Source organism: Pteropus alecto, unplaced genomic scaffold (assembly GCF_000325575.1).
Source record: "Pteropus alecto unplaced genomic scaffold, ASM32557v1 scaffold49, whole genome shotgun sequence".
Classification (NCBI taxonomy): domain Eukaryota; kingdom Metazoa; phylum Chordata; class Mammalia; order Chiroptera; family Pteropodidae; genus Pteropus; species Pteropus alecto.
Window position 1 is genome coordinate 101,715 of NW_006443131.1, and position 12,285 is coordinate 113,999.

Sequence of the window (12,285 nt, forward strand, 5' to 3'; positions counted from 1 at the left end):
GGGTGGGGACCAGAAGGAATAAAGGACACCAGGCCCTGAGGGGAGTGATGACCGTGAGCTGGGGCCAAAGAGAAACCTAAGCGAAAAGCACAGCAAGAGAAAGGCACAGAGCAAGGGCTCACGGACGATGCCGGAGGCCACGGGAAGGGTGAGCGGCTGGCTGAAGGTGAACAGGCTGGAGAACGCGGCTGACTAAGCGGAGGGCAAGGCCACGGGGAACCTGTGGCCTCGCTGCTCTGACCGGAGTCACCTGCTGGGTGTTCCTGAGGGAGAACGAGACGGCATGGAAATAGAGCCTGAGGAGGATGGCCGGGGCCGCGAACGGGACGGGGATCTAGAGCAAGGGAGCAGGAGAGGAAGGGTTTCAGTGACCTGGGCCTCAGGCGACAAGGATTTGCACAGAGGGCTAAGAAGGGTTGGCAGAAAAGTAAGACGACCCAGCCTCAAAACGAAAACTGAGAACTGCAACCACTAAGCAAGACACGGTTCGTGCGGAGCGGAGAGACTGGGGCGGGAAACACGATGGGCGGCGAGTGTGCTCAGGGTCCAAACACTGAGCCACGATGCCTGTTTAAAAGGGAACTGGGGGCTGGGGGACAAGCCGGGTGGCTTCTGTTCTCAGAAACCAAGCTGTGTAAGGAGCTGTCGAGAGATGACACACAGGGTGGGAAATACTGAGTTTCTGAAAAACAAAAGGTAAGTGTTAGCAATCAAAATGCAGAAGAGTGAGAGCAGAAAAAGTGCTGAGTAAAATGAAGACACGGGACCTATTCTCAGTGTGGACAGAAAGGCTAGGAACTGGAGGAAAATGATCAAGGGTCCCACGAGCCAAAGCAGAAGAGAACTGTTGAGATGGAGGAAATTCACCAGTACGAAACATAGATCAAGAAGGGCAAGAACTGAGAAAGGCATTAATATTCACCCACTGGCGACTCTGAGGACATTTCAGTGGAGTGCTGAGTACAAAAAAACAGTTCAGAAGTTTTAAAAACAGACTGAGGAAAAGGACTGAACAACAGATGACGTTTAAACATCATGAATGCTGGAAGAAAAACAGAACGCTAGACGGAAATGGGCAGCAAATTACAGGCTTTCCAGCTTTTATGCTGTAGGTTAACTCACTATTGTCACCCTAAGTGTCCATCTGCCTGGCCTGGCCCATCGATATTTCTTTTCCCTCCATAATTCTACTTTCCCTGGGGCGGTCTAGAGAGAAATGTAATTGAACATGTAAGCTACTGCTTTATCCTCCCAGTTACTCTTTTAAACGTGTTTTATTTACACAGTTTAGTTTTCTAGCCCTATCAAGCATCAAAAGTGTCAACACTTAGATATCATTATAAACCAAAACGACATTTTCAACCAATTGTAGTAATTGTAATGGATTTGCACTATGCTGCACGATCCTGTCCCCAGTACCTCCTATAACCAGGGACACAACACTCCGAAACGGCTGCCCAGGGTTAGGGTGTTCATCAGGGACACGGCGTCACAGTGGTCAGCAGCACGGGCTCGAGGATCAGGATGTGCAGGTTAGAATCTCTGCTCTAACGTGTACCGGCTGTGTAATCTTGGTTAACTCATTCCACTCCCTGAGCCTCAGCTTTCTCACCTATAAAAGGGGGAATATAATCATATTGATCACAGCATGAGAAAGAATTAACACAGGGTTTGGCACACAGTAAGTGCTCAATAAACATCAGCCATTATTATCTAGAGCCTCAGAACCACGAGCAGCGCTAACTGCTCTCTATGGGAATCGAGCACCATGTTCCAGCACGGCCACCTTGCTCAAGGCAGACACCCTCTGACACCTAAGAGGCCTTTCCTGCGACGATGCTGGATGGCAGGAGTTACGGAACTGTTTTGTCATTCCGAGTGCAAACACGGGAAGCTGAGGATGGTAGAAGGCAGCACTGATGAACAGTTCATCAAATGAAGAGCATAAAAATGGAACCTGCAGGATAAAGGAACTTCGTGCATGTCACTGTTAGCTCAAAATCAGGTCACACAGACCGATCAACAATATTCTAATGCCGAAAGTGAGAACTGGAGACCAAAAATGGGCTTCTACTCACACCCCCAAAGGAACAATAGCCTTCTCCACCACGTCACCCTCCCCGGCCATTTCCGAGGCTGCCCTTTCAAGTGAGTCTTTCTTCCCTTCCGCCAAGTCAAACACTGGGCTGGCTGCGCGCTGTTCTGAGCAAAGAGATGTTAGCTGGGACATCTACAGTCATTTCAGTGTGTTGCTCTGCTAAGAGCTTCCATTGAGAGAGAAAACAAATAACAGAAGTCTCAACTATATGGGACTGAGTGTGTGTACACACACACGTGTACACACGCGTCCTCCCTCCGACAACGCGCCCATCCTATGTAACATCTGCACCCAAGAAGCACTGGCCTCAGAATCTCACAAAGGGTAAGGGCACAACTGACACAGAGAGCAAAGGTCTAGACACGACCAGATTTCTCACTTTCCAGTTACTTGAAGTTTCAAGTATGAGAGAATTAGGGATGGTAACATATGAGCCAAAAGGAGAAGAGTGGGGAGAAGCAAAAGGAAGAATAAGAAAACGAACGACAACGAAAAGCGCTGTTTTGAAAAGTTAACCAAGGAAACCAGGACGACAAATGACAGCTGGGACCAGCGACTTGCTGAGACAGGTGTCGGCAGCCTTGACGACGGTGGTGGTGAAGGGATGTTAGAGGGAAGGGACTTATGATCCCAAAGGTGGACCTTTATGGTGTAAGGTTTCATGACTGATTTTGAAGAACAGTGTTTAGGGAACTTGCGTGGTAAGTGCTGTCCGTGCTCAGAACGGTCACTGAGCGGTTACGTGCTGCTCCTGGGTTTTCATCCGAACGGACACCCTATTCTCCTGAGCAGGTGTAGTGGAATCGGTGCCAGCTGTGACAGATGACTTTGTAAATGGCCAAAAGTGACTCAACTCCGAATCGAGTGAATAAGTGGGTAACCAAACGGCCAAAAATGAGATGTGAATCGAGAGAAACACCGTGTTTCTTGCATGGTTTATCAAAAGGGGATTTGAGAGCGTTCAGAACATCTGGAGCAGCGACAGGTCTACTGGCCTTTAAATCACAACCGCCCCATCGAAGGGCCAACCCACATGTGGATGCTAAGTTCTCCTGTCCCTTTAAACCAGCCTCACTGCTCCACGCAAAGTCCCCTGGCAGCACGCCGCAAGCCTCAAAGATGAAACACAGCGCCCGGTGACGGTGGGCTGGACTACAGGATTCAGAAGCGAGGAACCGTGGGCTGAAGCGCTCGAGAGGCAGCCACTGTAGACATGCATAGCTAACGGTGACTCCAAAAGAGAATGACGAGTGAGGTGCAGAGGCCACAGAAGGAGGGGGTCCAGGGTCATGACAAGAGCGACAGACCACCTGGTCAGGAGCCAGAGAGCAGTACTGTGATGGGCCGACAGGGACAAGTGTACGTTCTCTGTGGGGACTTAACTCTTCTTCAAGTCCCTGTCTCCTTCCTCCCACGTGATGCCACACGTAGCAGAGTGTGAACACGTACTTGCACCACAGTGTACAGCGGGACAGTGAAGAGGACAGCCAGAGTCACCAAAAGGTCCAACCATCCACGCCCAAGGGCAGCGGGCTGACCTCCCCTCCCCTCGCTCTCTGCACACGCCCACAACCATCACTAACGCGTCCACGTCCTTAGCTAACATGGGCACTGGGGCCGGGTGTGCTGAAGGGTACATATGGGTGTCAATGACTCCGTGGGGCCAAAGTGACATGTGAAGAAAAATACTGTTAAAAATGTAGCATTCCAAGTCTACGTGGGGATACGGCTCTCCAGTATCAGGAACCTCAGAATAAAATAAAATGCACACTGAAGCATAAATCCATTAACTGTCTGCAAAAACTGCTACAGAACTGGGATCTCAGAGAGCTACACGCAAACGTAAACCTCACCCAGAGGCTGCTTCGATCAGGTGAGCCGCATGAGTGCAACTTCAGGGTTATGAGTACACGGAGACGGGGATACAGGAGACGGGACGAGGCAGAGGAACCAGGAGCCGCCTCTCTCAAACCTACAGCTACTCACCCAAAAGACAGAGCTAAGTGCTTCGCACTCCAGCAAGTAACCCGCTCTACTGCTACTTTAAGCTTCTACAGGAGACACTAGGCCTTCGGAGCTCCACTCCATCAGGACCCCCAAAGACAGTCACACTAACCCACCTGCATCAAGGCACTGGCGCAAACACTGAACGGCTGTCCTAACTCCGCCACCGGTTCTGACCCTCCGGAAGGCTGCGCTGAGGACAAACTTCCTGCGCTTTCAGTACCCTGAAAGCCCTCTCACGTGCGTGTGGTTTCTCTAAGGCTGAACAATGCCCACACTACGACCCGAGTTTCTTCCTAGACGCCTATGGATTCAGACTTTTCTCCACTGTGGATTCTCTGATGTCGAATGAGACTCGACCTCTGAATGAAGGCCTTCCCACACTCACTGCACTGATAAGGCTTCTCCCCTGTGTGAATTCTCAGGTGCTGAATGAGGCCCGTGTTCCCATTGAAAGCTTTCCCGCACTCTTTACATTTATAGGGTCTTTCTCCGGTGTGGATTCTCTGGTGTTCAATCAGGCCTGACTTCTGACTGAAGGCCCTCCCACACTCGTTGCACTTGTAGGGTTTCTCCCCAGTGTGGCTTCTCTGATGGCCAATGAGATGTGAGCTCCGCCTGAAGGTTTTCCCACACTCATCACACTCATAGGGTTTCTCCCCAGTGTGGATTCTCTGATGTCCAATGAGGTGCGAGCTATGACTGAAGGCCTTCCCACACTCATTACACTCGTAAGGTCTCTCCCCACTGTGGATCCTCTGGTGCAGGATCAGGCCGGCACTCTGGCTGAAGGCCTTCCCGCACTGACTGCATTGGTACGGCTTCTCCCCAGTGTGGATTCTCTGGTGCAGGATCAGGCCTGTGTTCTGGCTGAAGGCTTTGCCACACTCCTTACAGTGATAGCGTTTTACTTTGTTGTGGATGTCCTGATGGGACAGAAGGGCTGACCTGTAACTGAAGGCTTTCCCACACACGTTACACTGATAGGGCTTCTCCCCAGTGTGGATTCTCCAATGGCGAACAAGGCCTGAGCTCTGAGCAAAGCTCTTCCCACATTCGTCACACTTATGTCGTCTCTCTTGGGTGGGATTTCCCCGCTGCCTCTCTAATCTGCCCAGAAGGTCTCGAGCTTCTCCATGCTCAAGACCCCCGACAGCATCCCCGTTGCACTTGGCAGCCGTCTCTCCATGTGGGTGGGCTCCGGCAGGTATTACCTGTTTCGAAGCTAATTCCCTGTTCTCATTCCTGGTCTCACCACCTGAAATAAAAATGTAACAAACGTTAAGCCAATGTCACTTCCTGTCCTTTATGTTAGGAGAAAAGAACTGAAGACAAAAGGAAAATGCACATGGAACAGCTACGCGTAAATGCAGAGCTTCCATCTCCAAAATGCCTTCGTAAAACGGGGAGGCAGGAGCAGCCCACAGGCCAACAGGGGCACAAGTTGGTGGAGGGGAAACTAAGCTAGGGGAGGGATCGACGGAGAGAAGTGGAAGGGGTACAGAACCAGTATAAGACCCAACGAGTGCGACGAAAATGGAAAAAAGCACCAAAGAGTCGCTGAGAGGGAGGGGCATAACGGCCCTGAGGGAGGGACATCCACGCAAAGATGTTCCAGGGCCTGGGAGCAGAGTGAACTCAGAAAACACGAAAGGATTTCAACGTCCGACTGGCACACAAACCAATACCCAGTTACGAATGTGAGGTGAGTGAGGCCTGGCCTGGAAAATCACTTTCATTTCAGACTTCAAGAAGTCTCAATGCTGTATTTCTCTCTTGGATCCTAAGTTCAAACTCGACTATGTCTTTCAGGAAGCTCACAGCCGAGTGCACATAAAAACAAACAAAAAACCGTAACTGACAGTAATCAGAGCTCTCCTTACCCAGGGAGAACGTGCTTCTGTAATTCTCTGGCCTGTTATCTCCACTCAGATCCTTCTGGGATGGATCGAGAAGCCACTCTTCTCGAATCAGGGACACGGCCATGTCTTCGATTTTCTCCAGAGTCTGAAAAACAAGATGCCCATTTGGAGATGGACGAGGACTGTCGCACAGCTCAAACACAGTGTCAGAGAGACCCACTGAGAGAGTAAAATGCTGGGACCATACTGTGTGAAGGGATCTAAGAGCTGGGAGGAGGAAAATGCACCAGGTTTACTGAGGGAGAAGGGGGAATCAAGGACCAATCTGTCTCTGTTCAAAAAGATTTGGGGTAAGTTCTTGGTTGAGCACCACAGACACTACCTAGGACAGCCACGGGGTTCAGTGGGAAGGAACACAGCTCACCTGGAAGCCCGCTGTTAGAAGTGTAGCTGTCACCTGGTCTCCGGGACTTCCTTTCTGGGAAGCAGTGGGACTCTGAGAAGCAGATCCGGCTGAGAGAGAAGAGGGAGCCGTGAATGAGATCAGTGAATGAGATCAGCCTTGACCCATCTGTCCATTAGCAGGTATGCACGCCAGAGATTTACATATGAAAAGCTGGTATCCTGGGCTCTGGGTCCACACAGAACACCTGCACTTTGATGTCCCACTCAGCCTGAAGTTACACGTCAAAAAGACAAGGTGCACTCCTTCCCTAACAGGAACGGTTTCACAATTTCTTCTCCACCACCAAAGCCCAATACGAACCCCGTGCTTGTTACAGTGTTTCTTCAGGTGGCCGTCTCTGGGCAACTGAAAATGAGGACCTAACTCAATCCAACTCTACTAACTCTATAACCTTTCCGAAACGTCTCCCCGAATGGCCAGTATCCGCTTCCTTGAGATATCAGACAGCGCAATACCAGAATCGGGCAACGGGTCTCAGAACTTTAGACAAGAATTGTATTAGTAATTGAACATGTTTCTATGCGTCTTCGGAACTATTAAAAATTCACTTCTACTGAACTACTATAAACTGCATAAATTAAAAAAATAAGAAATGCAGGGCAAGTGAGAGATGAGACTAGAACATCTCATTCTGTAGGAAAGCGAGTTCTTAAGAAATGATGGGAAGATGTCAAAAGGACACAAGAGCCAGACTGAAGGGGCCTTCTCTGGGGAGGCAGTGAAATGAAGATGACAACAGAATATTTATGGGATAAAATATGAACATGTGAGTCCATACGATAATAAAATAAAATGGGGAGAAAGGAACCCTCTCCATTACGATAAACAAATAAATGTAGAAGGAATGATAGAAAACTTATTTCTAACTATCACGGTGATCACTTGAAGATCAGTGAATGCTAGTCTGACGAGGCCCAGGATATTTACACAGACTCCAGAGAATCTCCCCACAAATTACTTATTAATTACAAAGAAAAAAATAGTAACTTTTTAATAATTAACCCAGCAAGAATAACCTTAACCAAGTCATCAAAGATACCAGCACCAACAGCAGGACAAATTCCCACTGGAGCCCTGAGAAGGACACACCACCACTTCCGGGGGTTCCTGTCAAATACACGGCTTGAATCTAAATGTGAAGAAACATCACAGAAGCCCAAATTGCAGCCACTTTACAAAATAACTGACCCGCACTCTTCAAAAATATCAAGATCACGAAAGCAAAGAAAGGCTGAGGAACTATTCCAAATTAAAGACTAAAAGGACAGGACAAATAATGGCCAGCTGTCATCTTGGACCGGACTCTGGAAGAACAGTCACTGTTGGAACAACTGGCAAAACATGAACACGAAGCATGGACGAGATCAGTATCGCATCAGCGATACATCTGACTGTGACGGAAAACGCCCTGTCTGAGGAAACACATACTGAATTATTTACAAAAAAAGTGGCATGAAGATACCAGCAAAACCTCAAAAAACGCCTTGTTGGAAATACACCGGGGTAACAAAATTGCGTGAATACATAAAAACCCCCAAAGTCTTTGACTTGTTCATGAGTTAGCCCTGGGACTGACAGTCTGTCCGAGATCGACGTTTAAAGTGAGCCTCACGCCTGGTCGGTAAGGACGGCTTCTCCAGGAGCCTGACAGGTGTGTGTGGGGGGGACCTCCCCTCCTCTGCGCTCTCCCCGCCCCCGGGAAGCGTGGCTCCTCACCGCTCTCCTGCGGCCCCGGGAGCACCGTGGGTGTGTGCTGGGCGGCCACAGGCTGGGGCTGAGCATCCGCAGGCTCCGGCGTGGGCTCTGAGGGCAGCCTCTCCTCCCAGAGGACCCTGTGTCCAAGTGCGCCAGCTGGGACCTGGAAACACAGGACAGCTGCGTTACGGGAACCCCTCTGAGAAATGCGGTGAGCGCCGTGCGGGACCGAGAGCACACCTCCAGGGACACGCGCTTGGGAAGGGGAGCGGCAGACCCCGGTTGCTTCCTGGAGCGGTCAGGGGCACGAGGTGCTGACCTGCGCTGAGGCTGAAGGAGGGAGCTGCGGGCGCCGCCCCACCCTGCCTGGCACCAGTGCTCTCGCTCCCCAGGCAGGCGAAGGACGGGGGCAGCAAACACAGAGCAGCGCGATTCAGTGGCAACACTTTTGATAAGGAGCTAGGAAACCTGAGCTGTGGTTTCAGACCTGCCTCTCATATCCGGGTGCCCCTGAGAAAGTCAGTTAAACCCTCCAGGCACCAGTTTTCCATCTGGCAAACAGGAACAGTAACACGGTGCAGGGATGTACGAGGATAAAAGAGGATTTATATCCCCTAAAAGCAAAGAGCTCTACAAACACGAGCCCTGCGCCCCTGCAACCACAACAGAAACGCGGGCTCGGGGCTCGGTGCCCACGGCGGTGCCCACGGCGCCCACAGCGCCCCGCCCGGCTCCCCGGGCTCCCCGGCCCGGCACGCACACCTCCGCCCACTTACCGGCCGTCCCAGTATGTCGATCTGCCTCTCCACGTCCTCCAGCAGGGTCACCACCTCCTCACCGTCCTCCAACTGATGCTCCTTCACCAGGACCTGCAGCTCCGTGGGCAGGATGGCCAGGAACTGCTCCAGCACCAGCAGCTCCAGGATCTGCTCCTTGCTGTGCAAGTCAGGCCGCAGCCACTGGTGGCAGAGCGCCCGGAGCTGGATCAGCGCCTCGCGGGGCCCCTGTGTCTCCTGGTAGCATAGCTTCCGGAAGCGCAGGCGGAACAGCTCTTGGCCGGGGGGACGCTTTTCATGCAGACTTGAGTCCTGGTTCCAGCCATGGTCTTCCTCCACCTTGACAATGACAAGATCCTCCTCGGGAGCCTGGTCAGCTGGGGATCGGGCCAAAGACCGTCTCGGTTCTGCAGCCATATGGGGTCGGAGACGCTCGGGGGACTTGTCCCCAACTTCTGCGTTCTTTTAGGAGAGCCTCCCCTTTGAGGGCACTTTCTTAGGAAGAGGAAACGAGAGTCAGGGGAGCTGACGGCCACAGTGAGTCACTGACACGTCTTGACAGGCTCCCGACCTCAGTCAGTTAAGAGATCCTTTCTGCTCTTCCAGAATTAGCTCCTTGCCCCTTAGCCTTCTGTCATGCCAACCTACCTCCCTTCTGCTTTCTCTCCTTGGAGATGGGGAACGTGGGTAAACAAAGTCAAGAAACCAGGTAGACTGTGTCCTTTTGAAATTCTGCATTTAACCTTGGCTGCCCTCAGTGCTGCTGACTTAACTTCGTTCAGTGTCTGCTACACCAGCTGCACTGTTCCTACGCACTTCAGCTCGTAACCAGTCCCTCAGCGGATGAGACTAATCTAGCTCAAGAGACTGTTTGTGGCAATGACCTTTTCCTGAAGCAGGGAAGTTGAATCCCATGTTCGTATGCACTGCAGACAATAGACAGGATAAAACATAACGGAAGGCAGCACCGCAGGAACGGAGAACGGGACCAAAGGCAGCACGTCCAAGAGCAGCTGGCAAGAGACGCCAAAATCGAGATAAAGCCGCAAACCACAGTCCACAAAGGGACGGAGGCAAGTGCTTAAAAAGAAAATCAGACATGCATAGTTTCTGACGTGACTCCTCAGAGCAGTGCCTCTGCCTTTCAGGGAGTTAGGGGAGAGGGTGGAAGGAGGGTGGTCTGTAGTCTCTACAATCTAATAAAAAAACAGAAAGAAGCCCTTGGGCACAAAAGTTTAAGTTCAATTTCAGTAGAGTTCACAGACCTACACCCACCCAAGAATTCCAGGAAGATAAGAGCCTCTACTTAAACAGTATAGAGAGAAAAGGAAAAGAACTCGAAAATTACCTTTGATTAGACAAGGCTAGGAACAACAGTTTGGGGAATAAACTACAGGCAGGAAGAATCCAGGAGCAAGAGATCAGTTTGAATATGATGATTAACATCAGATGATTTAATTCATGGGTGATGACGTCACAGAGAAGAGGCGGGATTTCCTGGGATAGTGAGATTGGAGGGAAGAGTGAATCTGGCCAAGAGGTCGAGATTTTGTGGAGCGTTTGAGATAAGGGGTAATCGGTTTTGTCTTAAACAGACAAGATTTACATCCACGGTTTTTAAATATTTTTAAAATCAATCAAAATTGATTAAAATCTTAAATCGTCTTAAAATAGCTACTTATAGTTTAAAAACTTAAAAGCTCATTACCACGGGACATGTGTTCTGAGCTCTAATCGTTTAGAATGTGATGCTGCACGGCCAGTCTTGTCACGTCTTCTTATGAATTTCCTTAAAGCCCAGGCTCATCTTTAACTGCCGAACTGGCCACCTTCCGTCTTAAAATCAGCCCTCCTCAATACTAGCTATAAAACACTTCCATGTCAAGAGCACATCATTCAAAAACTTTATAGGTGGTACATTAAAGTGTTACATTAAGTAATATACTATATTACATAATACTACTAAACAAAGCCTCAACAGCAAAACTTTGATGGAAGTGATGTAATTATCAGGTTTGTTCTCATGTCATACCAAATCAGCAAACAAGTCTCGTCCATTCTCCAACTTGACTATTCTTTCTAGTAGCTAATTTTCCATTTTTTGGTCTCTTTCCTCTCCAGTCGCACAAGTTTTTTGACCATTATGGCCTATAACTAACCAAGCACAAAGATATGTACTATAAAGTCAAGTCACAACCTACCTTCCTCTCAAACAATTCTGTGTATACACATATACGTTGGGTGGGTAAAAACCTTTGGACAAAGGCTGCTTCTTACATTGTCTTGCAAAAACACCCAGTCAAGTTTACTGACTTAGGAAGTTAAAAAGGTCAATCTTGGAGGCTTTCTCTGGCCTCAAACACTGTAACACTTCAGTGAAATACTGAAGACACAACTCAGCTTTTAAGACCATTGTTTTTCAACGGATGAAGAAGAAATGTGTTCCTCTTGCATACTAGTTAAGTATAATCTGTGATGTTTGGGAACTGAAAATAAAACAAAACAAGAAAGATATTTTCCAGGTTTTAAGCATCAAGAAAAGGTAGGTGAAGCCAATACTGTGCTTTAGTTATCTCAAGCTGAACGTTTTAACGTATATCACATTTTACAATTAACCACAACCGAAGTTGAAAACGTTTGCATTTTCCAAAATAATGGTTACTGCATAAACATAGTTAACTAATCAAACGACAGAAGAATAGATTGCTCTTAGAGGCGGTAGTGGCAGTTGACGTTGCCTGGCAAAAATTCCTGGCGCAGGACCCGAGTTCTGGAAACAGGGCCCCTCCTACTGGGTCCCCAGACTTCTGCTTCAGTTCGCTTTAATAAGCTAAGTCAAGTGTTCTGAAGAGGGCTGAATTCTACATTACCCCGAAATGTTTCTTTTGTACAATTACTCAAGTCAACACACCACCATTTTCTGAATGTGCTACAAAGAATAACCTAAAGGTAAAAATAGGTTTCCACGGTTACCTGGGGCTTCCAAAGGCAAAATAGATCTTTTTTTAAAAAATGGGAATTTTACTGTGACGGAAATGCAAAATTGCTACGTCAAAACAATTCAGATCGTGGAAACAGTCGTGTAGAGGATAGCGTGGGGGCGGTTTCTCATTTTCATACAAATAACAGCACGAGACCGTCAGTGATGAAGAAAACAAACCCCCATAAAAGGTTCCCTGGCAAAAACTGTGGGGACGCGAACGCGGCCTGCGCCGGCACCTCCGGGGCCCCGTGACCGTCCCAACGGCCCGGGCCGCCTCTCGGACTCCCGGGCCCGCGCAGCACTCACCGCGAGTTCAGGCGCCGCCCGGGCCGGGCCGGGAGGGGAGGCTGCCGGGGGCGACCGGACCGGGAGGCGGGGCGGGGAGAGAGGGCGGGGGAAGC

At 49.6% G+C, this 12,285-nt stretch overlaps 1 protein-coding gene across 6 annotated transcripts; it reads right to left on the reverse strand.

The window, feature by feature from the left end:
- Positions 1–6: 6 nt before the first annotated feature.
- ZKSCAN8 (zinc finger with KRAB and SCAN domains 8) lies at positions 7–12,263 on the reverse strand. 6 transcript variants are annotated; one of them, XM_015598312.2, is made up of 6 exons: positions 12,191–12,263; positions 8,902–9,392; positions 8,147–8,288; positions 6,389–6,477; positions 5,986–6,109; positions 7–5,360 (listed from the first exon to the last, which is right to left on the reverse strand). In XM_015598312.2, exons 2-6 carry the CDS (start codon positions 9,316–9,318, stop codon positions 4,399–4,401), a joined length of 1,734 nt encoding a protein of 577 aa, XP_015453798.1. In that variant the 5' UTR covers positions 9,319–9,392; positions 12,191–12,263; the 3' UTR covers positions 7–4,398. The 6 variants fall into 6 exon arrangements, with proteins under 6 accessions (XP_015453798.1, XP_006923508.1, XP_015453799.1 ...); XM_006923446.3 differs by having other exon boundaries at positions 8,902–9,396; XM_015598313.2 differs by lacking the exon at positions 12,191–12,263 and adding an exon at positions 11,875–12,173 and having other exon boundaries at positions 8,902–9,396.
- Between the last annotated feature and the right edge of the window lie 22 nt (positions 12,264–12,285).